General features: G+C 42.6%; 1 protein-coding gene across 1 annotated transcript in view; it reads right to left on the bottom strand.

Moving 5' to 3' along the window:
• Positions 1-390: 390 nt before the first annotated feature.
• The window catches only part of LOC135553006 (sacsin-like), a 30,864-nt gene continuing 16,900 nt past the window's right edge, over positions 391-14,354 (bottom strand). The window contains exon 12 of the mRNA XM_064985036.1: positions 391-13,488. Coding sequence (XP_064841108.1) covers positions 1,913-13,488 — 11,576 coding nt within the window. The 3' untranslated portion in view covers positions 391-1,912. The remainder of the gene's footprint in view (positions 13,489-14,354) is intronic.

Here is a 14,354-nt window from a genome sequence, read left to right as displayed (position 1 = left end):
ATGAAAATTCCCCAGCCATGGCTCAGAGACAATAGCCAAACATGCAGTATTTCCTGTTCTTTGTTTACATGTCTATAGACAATCCCATGCCACTGCCTATAATCACAGAATACATGCCCATACATTCTTGTTACTTTTCCAGTGTTTGAACTTAATTCCTGTTCCAGTTATAACAAATTCATTAGTTACGCTATTACAGTTCAAATGAAACAATATATATGTATATATATATATATATATATATATATATATATACATATACATATATATATATATGTATATGTATATATATACATATATATATATATATATATATATATATACATATATATATATATGTATATGTATATATATACATATATATACATATACATATATATATATATGTATATGTAATTGGATGCCAGCAACTGTACCTTTTAATTCTTAAATAGATTCTCACTTTTAGGGTTACCATTAAGTGTATTATACTGGTTATGTATTATACAGAAGGAGGGTTGACTCAATTTACATGGGGGGAATTTATTAACTATGGCACTGCATACATCAAGATTTACATTTTCCTCTGCTAAAGTTTGTCAAAGATCTCTTCAAAGGATTCCCCTTGGCATTAAACAAATATGAAGAAAAAAAACATGACATTTTAGTGTATCAACAATATGTTGCCATGAAAATTAACAAAACAAGCACCACACAAGGATGCCACCTGCAATATTCCTCTAATATGAAAAGATCAGACAACCAAATGAAACAGAGCTTGATTCAACTTTGGCAAAATAAACATGTGTTACATTACCTATCTATAGAACACCATGGATCTTCGTTATGGTAATCAAGGTTTTTCTTAAGGATGAATTCTTGCCCTAAATCATTTTGGTCAGCCCAATCCGTAATTAATCATTTTGACCCATGACGTTTTCAAAGCAAGTAACTGCTTACTTATCATGAGTACTACAAAAAGTACCTGATGTATCATACATACTCGTTAGCATACAGATAATTACAGTAGATGTAGTGTACAGTTGTGCTCCTAGAAGACACCATTCAAAGTATGATAAACTGACAAACAGTTCAGTGGAGACACAGTCAATGATGATAAAACAGAATCTAAAGTATAGATGCATGAAAGCTAGAAGTAACATTCAGAATTTTCCATTCAGTCTATTTCTCCCAATCTGCTGGGGTGTCACAAGCACTCTACAAGTGCAAGAACCGGAGGAGTTTTGAGAAAGTGCTTTGTCCATTTACAAGCAAAGACTATGATACAGAACATTTACAACTTATTAAAAATAAAAAATAAACCACCTTTAAAATATAAAAATGACATTTAAAAGTACAAATATGATTGTAATTGTGTTGGTTGATTTTCAGATGTTGCAAATAGAACACACTGCATGACAACAGTGACAACATGAGATAATTGTCAAGAATCAATAAACTTGACTTTATAGATGGTAACAAACAAAATACAGACAAATGGCAGGAAAAATATACTTGTATAAAAGGTCAAGTAAAAAAGCAGCATAGTTGTACTCAATTAACTGAGAGCAAATATATTCAACATGGGACTTTGGTTAAAAAAAGTATTGCTGGGGCATTTGTATGTACAGCATTGCAGCTAAAGATAATTTCTGTCTTTGTAGAATGGTTCAGCCACATCAAATTACTTTCAGGCAGCTTGTTGTTAGGATATGAAGAGCCATACATGTATACATTATGCATTGACCACAGAACCAATATTGGTACTGGCGTGCTGCATATCTAAGCTGCCAGCTGGATACTTAATTTTGCCTCAAAACAATAATATACTAATCAGTATTGCACACAGCTACTATAATCTTCTGTTGTTCAGTGGATCTATGCATATTTGTTTTATTTAAATGGTCTAATATGTTTCAATCACATGGCAGAATTAGATTTTTTGTTGCACAAAAGTTTCAAGTTTGATGATGATCCGTGCTGTACATTCCATCACTCTCATTGCCACCTCAGACGTGAATCTGTCATTGGGGATCTGGGGAAAGGGTAAGAGGTCAGGATAGCGAGTTCTTAGGCTGTCCACACCATATCCCTCCAAAATGTTGACATCCTTGGCAAGTCCTGCTAGTTGTGGGTTGTACTCCTCCACTTTCTGTGCCAGTGAGGTGGGTTTCACATCCTTATCTGATTTCCCTCTGACAGAATAGTCGGCAGCTATCAAGGCTAGTTTCGTAGCTAGGTAGCATTTGAAACACACCCACTCATTGGCATTTTTGTGAAGGTCATTCCGTGCAGCAGAAAAGTTGGCTCTTGCTTGCCTGAGCCACCTGCGGGCTTCCATAGGATTGCCAACAGACTTGAAGGTCGGGGGCACAAAGAAGCGATTAGAATGTGATGAACCTGCATAAGTAGTGAACTGCTCCCGGAACTGCTGTTTCTCAGACTTATGGCTTGTTGCCTCTTGGTTCCACGATGTGTAAAATCTTTGAAATGAAAACTTCTCTGACTGGAAGCGGGTGGAAGAAGTTGAGAAAGTTCTCCTGGATGCTCGGTCAGTGTTCTGCTGATCTGTCAGAGTCTGCTTCTCCATTCTGTTGATTTCATTCTGTAAATGCTTGAAGACCTCTGTAGCTACGTCTAGATTCTCTGCATTCTTGTCCGGATGCCACTTGAGATACAGCCGGCGAATTATCTTCTTCCTTTCGGTTTCAGCGAGTTTCCAAGCTTGCTCAATAACTAAAGTCATATCTTTTAGGATTTCTGGCAATGCACTAAGTCTTATCTTTTTGGGAGATTGTTTTGTGGGAGGTACTTTGTGATTTTCCTTTCTAGTAAAAAGGGGAGGCACCAATCGTGGACCAGGACCAGGAGATTGACATTCTTGGGGGGTTGTTGGAGTCGATGGGGCTCTGCTGTCTCGGATATGAGTACTTTCCTCTTGTCTAGAGAATTTGTACAGATCAAGAGAACTGACTATTTTGTACTCACTATATCCAATGTCAATTTGGAAGCATTTCCCAAGGAAGCTTGGGTTGTCCTCCTCATCTTTCTCTACTTCTTGAACAATGATGGCATACGTGTACGTGGGCTGATATCCGCCATAGACATCCCCTCCTTCAGAGTCCACAAGGTAACCCACATATTCTCCTGGGTAAAACACATTCATTGGATCCATAAGGAGTATATGGTGTATCTCAGCTGGTATGGGTGTTCCAGGGAGAGGAAGCTCGAGTTTTGAGGCCTCTGTGGAGTCATACTTCACGCCAAGGTTGTCCAGCTTCTCTGTGATTCTGTAGATGTCATTACAGCCCAGCATAGCAATTAGATAGGAGGTGTCAGATATCAAGTTGTCCGTTGCAGATTTTAGTGTCATCGCCAGTGCTAAGAGAAAATTTATGTCTTTGCTGTCTGAGTGTTGGATGTAGAGATGAATCACAGCTGTCCCGTACCTTTTCAGGAAGGCAAGAGTTTCACTCCGGCTATGTGGGATAGGGCTGCAACCTTTCACTCTTAGTGTCGTCTGGAGTTTCTCAAAACAAGACACCTTCAATCCCTCACAAAGTGCTTTGCACAATCGTATGGCTTTTTCTTCATTCACAAGGAATGCATTGTCATTTTCATGCTTCATTATTCGTATCAGTCCTGTGATGAACTGTTCTGATGACAGTAGAAGTTGAAGGCGACCCTGAAGCGAACAGAGAGCTCCAAACTGGCACATTTTGGGAGACTCCTCATCCAGTTGCTCCTCGAGGATACTACTCAGGAGTCTTGGCCTTAGCTTCTGTGGGAGCAGCATGATCAGCTTTGTGTGGAAGGAATGGTCCTTGCCAAGATAACACTGACTCATGTCCACAAGCATCTGAACACCTACATTACCCTGAATTCTGCTCTTGTAATGTGGGGCATCGTCAAACACTAAACTGTTGGATTTGGTTAATCGACCATCGTGACTTGGCAGGTAAAATATAAAATCTTTGAGGCTCTCAAGGTCTTTGCGTATCTGAACTGGGTCATTCTGTAGGCTTTTGAATAGCCCTGAGACAGCCCTTTTCACAGTTCTCATTTCATTCGGATCGAGCTGCTTACCCTCTGAATTTCTGTGAATGCGGCACAGCACTTCAGCGTATTGTTTTGTTGATACAACATCCTCTGTGCCCAAAAGCTTAAACATCTGATGAAAGATGCCAAGCTCTAGTGGTAGTTTGTATAGGTATGGCTTGAAGTCAGATTCATTGTCCAAGTTGATGACAACCTCCTCTGGCTTTAGAAGTTTCCAGCCCTCCTCAACCATGACAAAACTTACCCCTAGTAGCTGTAATCGAAACTCTCTTTTATCTGCATTGAGAAATTCGTAGGTGGATCTCAAGACTTTGTTTCTTGTTTTCACCATGTCATCGTCAGGATTGGATATGTTGCAGATATTTTTGCAGTTGCTTATCACTTTGTCCAAGGGAGGTTCCAAGTTGACACTTAATATCCGCAGCACTAAGTTGAGTTGTTCTTGGCCAGTCAGTGTGCTTCCCTCCTGGTCTTTAATGGCTGCTGGTGTGGCCTTCTCTGGGAGAATGGGACATGATGTCCATAGCAATTGAATGATATCAGTTTGTTTGAATTTTGGATTGACTTGAGACTCACTGAAACGTATCAGAGGGAGAGTGCCATTCATCTCTTGGAATTGAGCATGGAGCCGGATCAGCTCAGTGGGTGCACGCTCAGGACAAAGGAATGCTATCATTGACAGCTCTTTGAGGAAAGCTCCAACAAATAGGTCTGTCCTCTCATTGAATATGTGGTTAAGGAGAACATCAACAATCATTTGGGCTTTTTCTTTGGACCAGTTCTCTGTTTGAGCTTTGATGCTGACTTCTTTTGCATACTGGAGAATTTGCTGTTGAGAGACCATGTGTTTGAGACCTATATTCCTTAGGAATGTGATCCATGAGGTGAGAAATGCTGTTCCATTTTTTGGCTTTGACACTTGCTCAACCTTCTTGAAAAAGTCATTGGGTATGAATGCTTTTGGAGAGAGCATCACTTCGAACACCTTTACGGTTCGATCGTAGAACATTTTGGTAGACCTGAGTCTGTTGGTGTAGTCATAGATTAACGGCAGACCTTCCAGTTTCTCATACAGCTGATCCTTCATCCCACATGACTCCTCCATTGCCAAAAGTCTCTCCTTCAGATATACAAGGTGCTCAATTTTTGCATCGTATGACAGGCTGTCAAACTTTGGAAGGAGATGCCTCAGGTAGACTTCCAGATCATCAATTGGGAAACATCCAAGGAAACTGTACAGTTCCTTCAATTGTGGATTGTCAGCAAGAAAGGCGAAGGATGTTGTATGGGCCCATTTTTCCATATCTGCAGAGGGAATGCTTTTTGCCAGAACATAGCATGACCCAAAGTTTGCAATACTGATGTATCTGCCACTGACTGCTTTGTAGCATGGGAGCAATTTCAGAGTTTGAATGTCCTCTTGGGAGAGGTTGATCAAATTACAGTTGAAGTACAACAAAAGAGCCTCAAAGTCTTTGTCAGTTAAGCTTCCTGTTTTGAAAGCTGCCGTCTGAATCATGTACTCCAGTGCTTTGAGGATGCTGGATGGATTGTCTATGTTTGCTGTATGCTGTGCCAGAAAAGGCAGGACAGGATTCTCTTTGAAGCATATTTTGTTGACAGCAAGCTGAATGCATCCCGCTTTCATTATGATGTGAAAGACTTTGTCATTTTGCCCATTTGGAAAGATAGCTGCGCTTATCAAACTCAAGGGAAGCAACACATCGTGATCAGGGACAACCAGCTTGTTGCTTGAAACCATGAATTTGATTCCTGGCAGCAAAGCCCAGTCTTTCAGTAGCTCAAGTACAGTCTCGAAATTGGGTTTGATGCCTGCCTGCTCTTCCTTGACTGCAATGTTCTCACTGATGAAGTTCCACGCACCTTTCAGCCAAGACTCACTGGCGTAGCTGTCTCTCCACTTCACAGGGATTCTTGTTCTGTATTCACGTGGTAGAACAGAACTCAACAGTTCCCCAAAACTGCTGATGTCGAAGACCTTTGCAACACCTGAATTCATCAGGATGTTGTTGTACTTCATGTACAGTGTATTCATGAACAGCTCTTTCCTTGATGAGACCAGTTCATGGTGTGTGGACAGAAACTTTGGTTTCTTGGAATCAAACACCTGGAGTATGTTGTCCATTGTCATCAGCAGTGGTAGCCCCTCTATGTTGATTTCATTCTCCTCTACGTCTTTGAAGCAGTAGTCAACCAGAAGCTTCAGGCTGTGGAAGAGCTTGTAATTCGACTGCTGGAGTCGACAGGGAAGTTTCCCAACTTGGCAAGATGTGTCTGGGGACGAGAATGTGAGGAGAAATCTTCGTACATCCTCTGGGGTAACATAGCTCACAGGAATGCCTGCATCATCCAAACAGAAGTAAAGACTTGCTGTTTCATCACAACTGTGGACCAAGTTGAAGCCCACATCCGAAAGCAGGGCCTTGAGTCGGAAGACGTTTTCTGCAACAGACTTGCGTGAGGAGATGTTGTATTCTGTGTTCTTCAGATGTTGAAGTTCATCCTGCAGTAGATTGTCAAAGAATGCACGACCTTTGTTGGCAGAGGATGTGTTCACCCAGGAGATGTATACAGCAGAGTGCATGTCTGTGTTGTCAATGTGGGGAGCCCTAACAACAGGAAGGAGACGTTTCAGGTCAGCATGAATGCAGGTGTACACTGCTTTGACAAGACAGTACCAATCTGGCTGGATGTCAAGTCTGTTGACTGGGAAGAAGTACAGGAATTTCCTCAAAGTGTCTTTAACAATGTGAATTGGTGTTCCCTGTAACACAGTCATGGTGGGATCGGGTCCCGGGAAGTACAGTCGTTTCAGCTGAATCAACAGTTCCACATAGGCAGGAGCTATCAACGATGTCATCAAGTTGTTGTTCCAGTCACTCCTCACTCCTACTCCATTGTCGTCCCGCCATAGGTTTCTCCTGGCAGAATCTAATGCAAAATGGCCATTAACATGAAAGGGCAAGCCAGTCTCCATTGAAAGGGGCAGAAAGCAGAATGCTCTGTGGGGCTTCTTGTAGTTGTGGCTTACACATGCAGCCACCCCTCCACGTGGAAAGAGAGTAATGTCTTCATTTTTGTGGGCTGAAATCACACTCTTTGAGACTTTCTCGATGCAGGAGAAGCCAGATCGATTGCAGACCATCCAAGTTGTTAGATTGCCATCGGAGTCCTCTATATCCATTGAGTAGGTTATCTGCTGGACTGGAATTTGAGTGAGCTGCTTCCTTTTTGTCACACTATCCACCACTGATGTGTGAAATTGCTTGCGTTTTAGACGGTCACCATCTGTGATTTTAGCAGTCACAGAGTATAGCACCTTCAGGTCTCCTGAGGCTTTCTCTATTTCACAGATGGAAATTTTCTCCATGTGGTTGAGGAACATGAGGAGTTCTGCCCCATCGGTTTTTAGTTTATCCAGAAGGTTTTGCACCATTCTGTCTGATGCAGGAACAGAGCTGATCTCTGATATTTTGGCCATTTCTGTTGAGCGTATGGGGAATCTGAACATTGTGCAATGTTCAAGTTTGAAATGAGATCCCAGGTAAAGATTTAGCACGTCAGAGAATTGAGATCTAAAGTCAGAGTCCAAGTCCCTAAACATTCTTCCCGGACTAACAGATGTCGCCCCGGGTGCATATCGTGCATGTGGATCGAAGATGCAAAGAATGTCATTGTTTGACATGAAAGATGGGCAGTCTGTGATGTGATACACAGAGTTGAATCCTATGCCATATTGTCCAGTTTTGCCAGGGTTTGCTTCTTTTGTTCCTCTTCCTAGGTTCTGGATTCCTCTGACATCATCCTCAGTGAAAGGCTGATTGTTGTAGACACACAATGATGGGCCTTGCATTGGCAACCATTTGTCATCAAATATTCTGTCTGTGGGGTGGGTTCTTGGATCGAACACAAAGTAGATTTCAGTGGCTTTAGCATCATCTGCATTCTGCAGGAGCTCCTTTAGCATTTCCTTTTCTGATGGGTAAGCATTGAGAATACTTTTAATTCTACTTGTGAGTTTCTCTTTTTGTCCAAACTCACTTCCAAGAGTAGTGAAGCAGATATTTGAGGCATACCTTTCCAGGGCTTTGTGACGTTTGGGAACTGCTCCTAATTTCACAGCAACCTCTCTTGGAATATCTGCATGGCAATATTTCACAGTTGTGTCTCTGACTTTGATCCAAGGACAGTCATTGTAACACAGAGACTTTGATGGCTGCAGTGTGAGATGGATGTCAGGAAGGAGAATTTCCCTGTAGGTAGCTTGGCAGAATTCTTGTTTTTTGTCTCTGATTAAGCCCCATATTCCTTCACTAATGATTCTGCGAGAGAGCTGAAAGCTATCTTCAGAGAGTGCTCTTTTCCCACACTCCTGTTTCACTAATTCAAGGACAGCTGAAAAGTTCTCAACTGTGAAGCTTGACTGAACCCCAACATTCTCAAAGAGCTCACGGCAACTGTTTCTGTACTTGTTGGGAAGCTGGTAGAGATATGGTGCTGCATCAAAGTTCTGGTAGAATGCAACTTTGGAGGGCTCAACGTAAGTGTTCTCCACCAGAATGGAGCAAAAGGTTTTCAGCTCTTCATTGATCTCTGTCTTTGCTTTGGCATCCTGGAGCATTTCTTCATGTAGGTATTTGTAGCAGGCATTGGTAATATTTTCCTGATATAAAGTAACTCCGTCAAATGACTTAGCAAGTTCCTTAAGTTGACTGACAACTAGTCCAACTGTTGGCTTTCTTATCAATCCAAGAGAGTCTTTTACAGCCAATGTGATCGGGCCGCACCCTTTGAAAGATGGAGAGTTCTCATTAAGGATGGGCTTCATCAAGCACACTGTGTCCTGGTGGTCAGTCGTAAAGAGCTCTTTGGCAGAAAACATGGTGGACGGGGGGAATGTATTCCCATGCCATGGTAGTGAAAACCCTGCGGGCTTTGTCAGAAAAGGAAGGAACTTTATGTCCTGTAGCTTCTCCAGTAGTTTACCTGCTCCTGATGCTGTCATTTTCAGCTTCTCATCAATGAGACTGAGAATAATGCTGCTCCGAAGACATGCAGCAGTGTGATCATTTTCATTTAGATCGAACACAGATTCAGCACGATCAATCAAATCCTCCCAAGAGAGGTCATCTTTGACCATTCCCAGCTGTACTAGCTTGACCAAGCACACTGGATTCATGTAGTCTTTCGAGGTTCCTTCTGGAAATCTTCCATCATCAGCGTTGTACAGTTTTGCAACTCTTCCTTCTGGATGGATTAGTCTGGATGGTAAGACTAATTGTTGATTGGGGCCAGAGCATGGGATGCATGGAGTCTCCCTAAGAATTGATGCAAATTCCTCCAGTTTGTCATTCAAGACATAATGCATTAGGGGATTACGAAGTTCGTTGTCGATGTCTTGGATATGTGGGAAAAAGACATCTAAGAAGAACTGCTTTTCAGTCAGGGTGTTCTCTATCAGCTTCCCTTTGCATCCAGCATCATCAAAACCTTCTTTGACCCATTCAGGCAGCTCAACAGCACAGAGGTCTTGCGAGCTGCTCTTCTTGAGGTATTTTAGGAAAATCTTGAAAGCAGCAGGACCAATGTCTGGTCTACAGAGCAAGGAGTCATCTAGGAATCTGACATACTTGATTGATACCCAGGTTTTGCCATCTGAGAAAACTTTTGCATGGTCACAGTCACCCCCTTTGGCAATCTCTTGGTAGACTCCTTGGCTGATCACTGTAAAGTCATCGTGTACCACACTTGGATCAGGCCATGCTACGTAGTAGCTGTAGTCAAGTAGTTCTCCACTTTCTGCCATTGAACGCAGCATATTGAGTGCTGCTATGTATGCCTGGACAATCACATGTCTCATGAACACTGAGTTCCAGTGTCCTTTGGTGTCCGTCTTCCAGATCTCTTTGCGGTTAGATGTCACAGCAAAACAGCCGTTTATATGAACTGGCAAGCCTGTCTTGATTCTGAGAGGTAAATAGCAAAACACCTCTCCTATCGGGTTGGTGTGGTTGGTGTTTGCCTTCACTGTCCATTTTCGATTCTCCTCCTCTGAGAGCAGAACAGCTACACCCCCACAAGGCACTAGTCCAAGTCGTTTTCCACTCTCACCAAGTGAAAATTTTAGCGCTTCGGTCACATCCATACATGAACAAATGAGCCAGTTTGTAAGATCAACTGCCTTTTGGGGCATTTCGTCTGTGAGTCTTCTGTTCTTTCCGTCTTTGGCAGCCATTTCAAAGTATGAGGAAGGGTCCTCCTCTGAACCTCTGAAGAGGGGTGACTGGAGATCAACTATGCGCTTGAACACATTGTGAAACTCCTCCACCACAATGCGTATGATACAGCCAGACTTGGGAGTGTCAGCCGGTACCCTGTTGGTGGTTGCAACCTTTTTCATGACTTTTGCTGCAGATTTCAGGATGCTCAGAGGCCCATATGCAGCTTTGGATGACCATACACTTTTATTGATAGTAACAACATCCTGTGCTGCTGCTGGATTGGGCTCTTCATATTTCAGGTACTTCAGTACCATGGAGCCCACATGCTGCGTGAAGAGAATGAGCCGGTGGCCACATATACTGAACTCATCAACAAGGGAGTAGATGTCTGGGGTGTTGTAGTAGACACTGCTGATTTCACTCACTGATGCCTCTTGCTCAGTCCTGAAGGGGAGTCTGAACAGTGTTCCATCGTACTTGTACGGAGACTCTTGTGCAAGAGGAAGTTGGCAATTGAAGACATTGATGAAGGGTTTGAATTGATTGGGGAACTTTCGTAGCCGTTTCTGTTGTTTGCTCCAGTTGATCTTGATTCCTGGGTTTGACCGGTCTCTAATGTGCTTGCTGATGTGGTTGATGTTTGGATCGAACATGATCATGAACTCTCTACTCATTATGATGGGGATGTCAGTGATGTGATAAACTGAGTTGAAACCTAGGCCAAATTTGCCAACTTTGTCTGCCTCACATCTCTTCATTGACCCACCTAACCTTGTTATGTTCAGAAAATCAGTGTCAGAGAATGTAGAATTGTTGAATGACCACAAGGAGGGGCCATGGCATATAATCATGCCAGGGTCAAGCAGGTTCTCTCGAATGTCAATATTCTTCCTCATGTCTATCAGGAAGCTACACTCTGTAGCACTCGCATCATCTGCATTCTGAAGAAGTTCTTTGAAAATATCTGCGACAGATGGATATTCTTCTAGAATGTTCTTTATTCTCACTGTCAGAGGCTCCCGTTGGCCTGATTGTTCAAAGCCAAGGTTTTCTGGGTTTATCAGTCTTGTACTCAAACATGGTACGTTAAGCCATTCTGCTGTTTTCATGGGGATGTCATCATGGACTAAGATAATGGGTTCTGATGTATCATCAAGCAAGTCATGTAGATCCTCCACTTTAATGTCGCAGTAGGTGCATTCGTGAATGGGTTTCATGGCCAGTTTGCTTGGATCCTTATAGCAAAGGATTGGTACATGCATGTCAATGTCCACAGAAATGTGACTGTTATACAGCCATCTCAGAATATTTATCAGGAGGAGGAGATCATGCTTACTTTCTTCTTGTGTCATTTCTTCCTCACACCTTTGCCTTACTGTTTTGATCACATCGAACACATGGTTTGGGACAACCTCTTCAACCGAACCACAGAATTTGAAAAGTGTGTGAAACTTTGCTATGGTCTTTGGCAAAGAGTACAGGTAGGGTTGCAAATCTAGGTCAGGAATGGGTTTTAGAACTGTGTGGCTTGGTGATGAGAAGGTCTTGCCAGTCCACACCCAATCAAATGGCAGTGACTTCATTGCCTCTCTTGCATCTTCAAGGTGTGCTTGCATGAAATCATAAATCTCAATAAGGATCTGTTGGAATTGATACCAGTCTTCTGTGGTAAATGCTTGAGATCTGTGCCAGTCATTCACTGCCTTCAAATGCTGTAACACTTGATCAATCTGTGGCTCTATAGATAACTTCAGGGCCTTCTTCATGCCGGAAGAAGTGCGCTCCACAAGTGCAACTGAAGAGCCTACCAGCACTGCATGGGATATATCGCACATTTCTGAGAATGAGCAAATGTTATGTGTGTCTCCCATCCAGGCAAGCGACTTTGGGTAATTTACAGGTCTGTCCTTGCAGACTGGCACCCATTTCAGTTTTTGCAAGGATGTCTGAGCTTCTGAAGACTTGACCAGCTTGGTTTGTCTATTCAGAATTTGCAGCAGTGTTTTCGCTTTCTGTATAACTGGTTCCCATTCTGGCTCATTGCCACCCTGTAATTCCTCGATCTTCTGTGCCACATGAAGTACATCTTTTTCGCTGAGTTGCACTTCACTTTTAAGTCCAAGTTGTCTCAGTGAATGTAGCATATCAGGAGAGGATGTATATGTATTTGTGGGAAACCTATTCTTCTCCTCCATGTAGAACAGATTCTGTAAAATCTCCAGCTCAGGGTCAAAAAGGTCTGTAGCAGCAACAGATTTCCCTGCAAATGTATGAATGAACTTTAGAGCCGAAAGCCATCCAATCACAGCTTTGTTTTCATTCTTTAGGAATGACAGATGCTTAAGGGCCCAGAGCATGATTTTAGTGATATCCTCTTTTGAGTAAAACCCTTTCTCCATGTCTTGAACAACCAACTTCAAGCATTCAGTGGTTTTCACCTGTTCCACGGTCAGCATCTTAATGAGACGAATCGATGCCTCATCACTGCAGCCCACAACATTGATGGATAGTTTGACATCTGGTGGATACTTGGCAGTATGGTGTAAAGCCCTGGCTCCTCTCAGTGAGGTATATGTTGGGATGCCTTTCTCTGAACAAGGCCCTACTTTCTCAAAGATGGTCAGCTCCAGGAGGATACGCTTCTCTTTCTCTGTGATGTCAGACAGTCCTGCCAGGAAGTCCCTCAGTGCCACTTTCTGTTTGCTAGAGAAAGATGAGACCAGGCTGGCGACTCTCTGGGTTGATGACCTGTCCATGATTTGCAGTAGCATACTGGGAGATGAAGGATGGATGTAGTTCTTCAGTAGAGGATGCTGCAAACACAGGTCCAACCTTTTCATTAGTACTACTCCAAGTTTTTTCATGATTTCAAGAAGGCTTTCAGAGAGTGGGGCCTCCTCCTCATCCACAATGATAATAGGGGATGGAGTTTTGAGTCGATGGAGCTCGATTGAGTTCACACTTTCCACCAGGGGCACATTTGGGATCAAAGGCATGTCTTCAAAGGTACTAAGGTCATCAGCAAAGTTAATATACAGATGCTTCCAAACCATCTTTAGCCAAGCATGTGTAGGATGCTTCTTCTCTCGGTTCCCAGGTTCCCACTGGACTGTGAAGTCTCTGGTAGGCCAGACTGTTGAGAGGATCTCTTTTATGAGTCGAGCTGACCGTTCAGGTGTTAGCAATTGTACCTGAGTGCAGGGTCTTCCTGTAGAAGGTAAACATACAAGTTAATATAAATCTTAATAACTTTCTCAATTATCATTTACAGGAACTACATACAGTGCATTCAGAAAGCACTCAGATCCTTGACTTTCCCACATTTTGTTACGTTACAGCCTTAATCTAACATTGATTAAATTATATTTTTCCTCATCAATCTACACACAATACCCCATAATAACAAAGTGAATACAGTTTTTTCAAAAAATGTGGTAAATTTATTACAAATTAAAAACAGAAATACCTTATTTACATAAGTATTCAGACCCTTTGCTATGAGACTCGAAATTGAGCTCAGGTGCATCCTGTTTCCATCAATCATCGTTGAGATGTTTACCTTTTGATAAAGGTTAAATAAAAAAAAACTGTGGTTCACCTGTGGCAAATTCAATTGATTGGACATGATTTGGAAATGCACACAACTGTCTATATAATATCCCACAGTTGACAGTGCATGTCAGAGCAAAATCCAAGCCATGAGGTTGAAGGAATTATCCGTAGAGCTCCGAGACAGGATCGTGTCCAGGCACAGATCTGGGGAAGAGTACCAAAACATTTCTGCAGCATTGAAGGTCCCCAAGAACACAACACAGTGGCCTCCATCATTCTTAAATGGAAGAAGTTTGGAACCACCAAGACTCTCCCTAGAGCTGACCGCCCGGCCAAACTGAGCAATCGGGGAAGAAGGGCCTTGGTCCGGGAGGTGACCAAGAACCCAATGGTCACTCTGAAAGAGCTCCAGAGTACCTCTGTGGAGATAGGAGAACCTTCCAGAAGGACAACCATCTCTGCACCACTCTACCAATCAGGCCTTTATGGTAGAGTGGCCAGATGGAAGCCACTCCTCAGTAA

This window comes from Oncorhynchus masou, chromosome 13 (genome assembly GCF_036934945.1).
Source record: "Oncorhynchus masou masou isolate Uvic2021 chromosome 13, UVic_Omas_1.1, whole genome shotgun sequence".
NCBI classification, from domain to species: Eukaryota; Metazoa; Chordata; class Actinopteri; order Salmoniformes; family Salmonidae; genus Oncorhynchus; species Oncorhynchus masou.
Note: the sequence above shows the minus strand (reverse complement) of the source record. Positions and strands in the feature narration are given on the sequence as shown.